The following is a 2,500-nucleotide window of genomic DNA, read 5'->3' as shown; positions in this document are numbered from 1 at the left end:
GTGCAGGTGCATATGTGTGTGTGCCAGGACGTTTGCACTGGTGCGAGCGCATGCGCGTGCGCGAACTCTTAAATGCATGCCTTCCACCAGTAAAATATAATGCTTTGCTTTAAGTGGATTTCTCAAATTTAACTAAAAATAGCAATAACCCTTTCATTTAAAAGGCATAAGTATATCGATGTCCAGTATGGCAATATTTTCATTTCTTTTTTTTTTTTTTTTACTTTTGTGTGTCATCTTATTATCTATCTATTATTTTTTTTTAACTTATCTGATTTCATCTTCCATTCTTCTCTATTCATCGGTTCGCATCGTTTCATTTCCTCTTCCCTTCCTATTACTTCCTATTAGCTTATTTTCACCTTCTATTCCTATCTGGTTATCAATTTATTTATTTATTATTTTATTTATACTACTTATTTATTTGTATTTTTATATTTATTCATTTATTTATATTTCTTATTTATTTATTTATAATATTTATATTATTTATTTATTTATTTATATTATTATTTATTCATTTATAGTATTTATTCATACATTCATATAATTTATCTATCAATTTATATCATTGATTTATATTCTTTATTCCTTGTTATCTTCTCACTCGCCGCTTCCTTTCAGCTCGCTATCTTCACAAGCCAACGCAATGGTTGTCATGCTGTGGGAGGACTTCCTAAGCGGCTGGTGGATCTTTGCCAACGTGCCCCCAAAGAGTGCAACGAATATCACGCGCGTCCTGTGTAAGTAAGGCAACGGCGTAAAGTAGTGTGAAGTAGGGTCAGAGGGAGGAGTCGTGTGTAAGTAAGCACCGGTTTATATGATATTTGTTATATATGTATATATATATATATATATATATATATATATATATTTGTTTGACTTCTTTTATTTTTTGTATTTATTTGTTGCTGTTGTTTTAATTTGTGTTGGTTTATATATTTGACTGATCGTTTGCTTGTTTGTTTGGGTGAAGAATGTTCATTGGGACGAAGGTAGAGGAAAGTATTCACGGGACGGATGACTTTTTGAAATACTCTTTTTTTGCTTGTTTTTTCTATGCTTGTTTTGTTGGGGTGAAACTTGTACATCGCCATAAAGTTAAAAGAAAAGGTTTGAATGAGAATGACTATCTTCACATGCAAGAAATGTCTCTCTCTCTCTCTCTCTCTCTCTCTCTCTCTCTCTCTCTCTCTCTCTCTCTCTCTCTCTCTCTCTCTCTATCTATCTATATATATATATATGTCTGTGTGGTCTTGACTAAGTTAGAAATTAATGAGAAATTAATTGTAAAGATGCATTTCAGATGAGGACGGGGTCGGAGCCGGTCAAAAACATCTCTTGTATTGTCATGATTTTCATTCCCATACCATTTCCATACCATTTTCATGCCTGTTTCATATAATTTTCATACCATTCTCAAATTATTTTCATATAATTTTCATGCCGCTTTTATACCATTTTCGTACCATTTTCATTCTATTTTTATACCATTTTCCTGCCATTTTCATTTTTACATGCAATTTTCATAGCCTTTTTATATCAGTTTCGTACCATCTTACCAAGTTTTCGTACCTTTTTCATAACCTTTTCATGCTATTTTTATGTCATTTTTATACCCTTTTCATACTATTTTCTTGCCATATTCATACCCTTTTCTCATCATTTTCATATCATTTTCATTCCCTTTTCTTGCCACTTTCATACCTTTTTCATACCATTTTCATACCATTTTCATTCCCTTTTCTTGCCACTTTCATACCTTTTTCATACCATTTTCATACCATTTTCATTCCCTTTTCTTGCCACTTTCATACCTTTTTCATACCATTTTCATACCATTTTCATTCCCTTTTCTTGCCACTTTCATACCTTTTTCATACCATTTTCATACCATTTTCATTCCCTTTTCTTGCCACTTTCATACCTTTTTCATACCATTTTCATAGTCTCTTCATAACCATTTCTACATTGTTATTTATGGCGTGTTTTCTTCGTGACGCGTGAATATCTTAATTTCTCTCTTTCTGTTTTCAAGTGTCAAAAGCATCTCCTTGACGTGAAGTGTGAAATTTCAAAAGGGATTCCCGAGGTATTACTTTTATGTCTCAAAAGAAGATACAGAAAGAAAAAAAAATGGTTTGAAGATATTTTTTCATCATCATCATCATCATCATCATCATCATCTTCTTCTTCTTCTTCTTCTTCTTCTTCTTCTTCTTCTTCTCCTTTTGGATCACTTTAGGAACGGGTATCAAAAAGTTACTCGTAGAGCTGACGTGTTGCCAAGCTGGCTGGTGTTTATGAGTGGAATAGTCTGCTATCTTACTATTGTTATCTTTATTGATAGTTTTAGTATTCTTATGTATTTTACTGTAATTATTTTTATCATTATATATTTTATTATATTATTACTTTTATTATTATTATTATTATTAGTAGTAGTAGTAGTATTGTTATTATTATTTTTATCATTATCATTATCATTATTATTGTTGTT

The 2,500-nt window shown here is 31.2% G+C and overlaps 1 protein-coding gene across 1 annotated transcript in view; it reads left to right on the top strand.

Annotated features, from left to right (window-relative positions):
• The window catches only part of LOC125026324 (sodium-coupled monocarboxylate transporter 1-like), a 24,278-nt gene that overhangs the window by 15,284 nt on the left and 6,494 nt on the right, over nucleotides 1-2,500 (top strand). The window contains exon 8 of the mRNA XM_047614687.1: nucleotides 625-743. Coding sequence (XP_047470643.1) covers nucleotides 625-743 — 119 coding nt within the window. The remainder of the gene's footprint in view (nucleotides 1-624; nucleotides 744-2,500) is intronic.

Source organism: Penaeus chinensis, chromosome 1 (assembly GCF_019202785.1).
Source record: "Penaeus chinensis breed Huanghai No. 1 chromosome 1, ASM1920278v2, whole genome shotgun sequence".
NCBI lineage: Eukaryota > Metazoa > Arthropoda > Malacostraca > Decapoda > Penaeidae > Penaeus > Penaeus chinensis.
The sequence above is the reverse complement of the archived record's forward strand: the minus strand, read 5'-3'. Positions and strand labels throughout refer to the sequence as shown.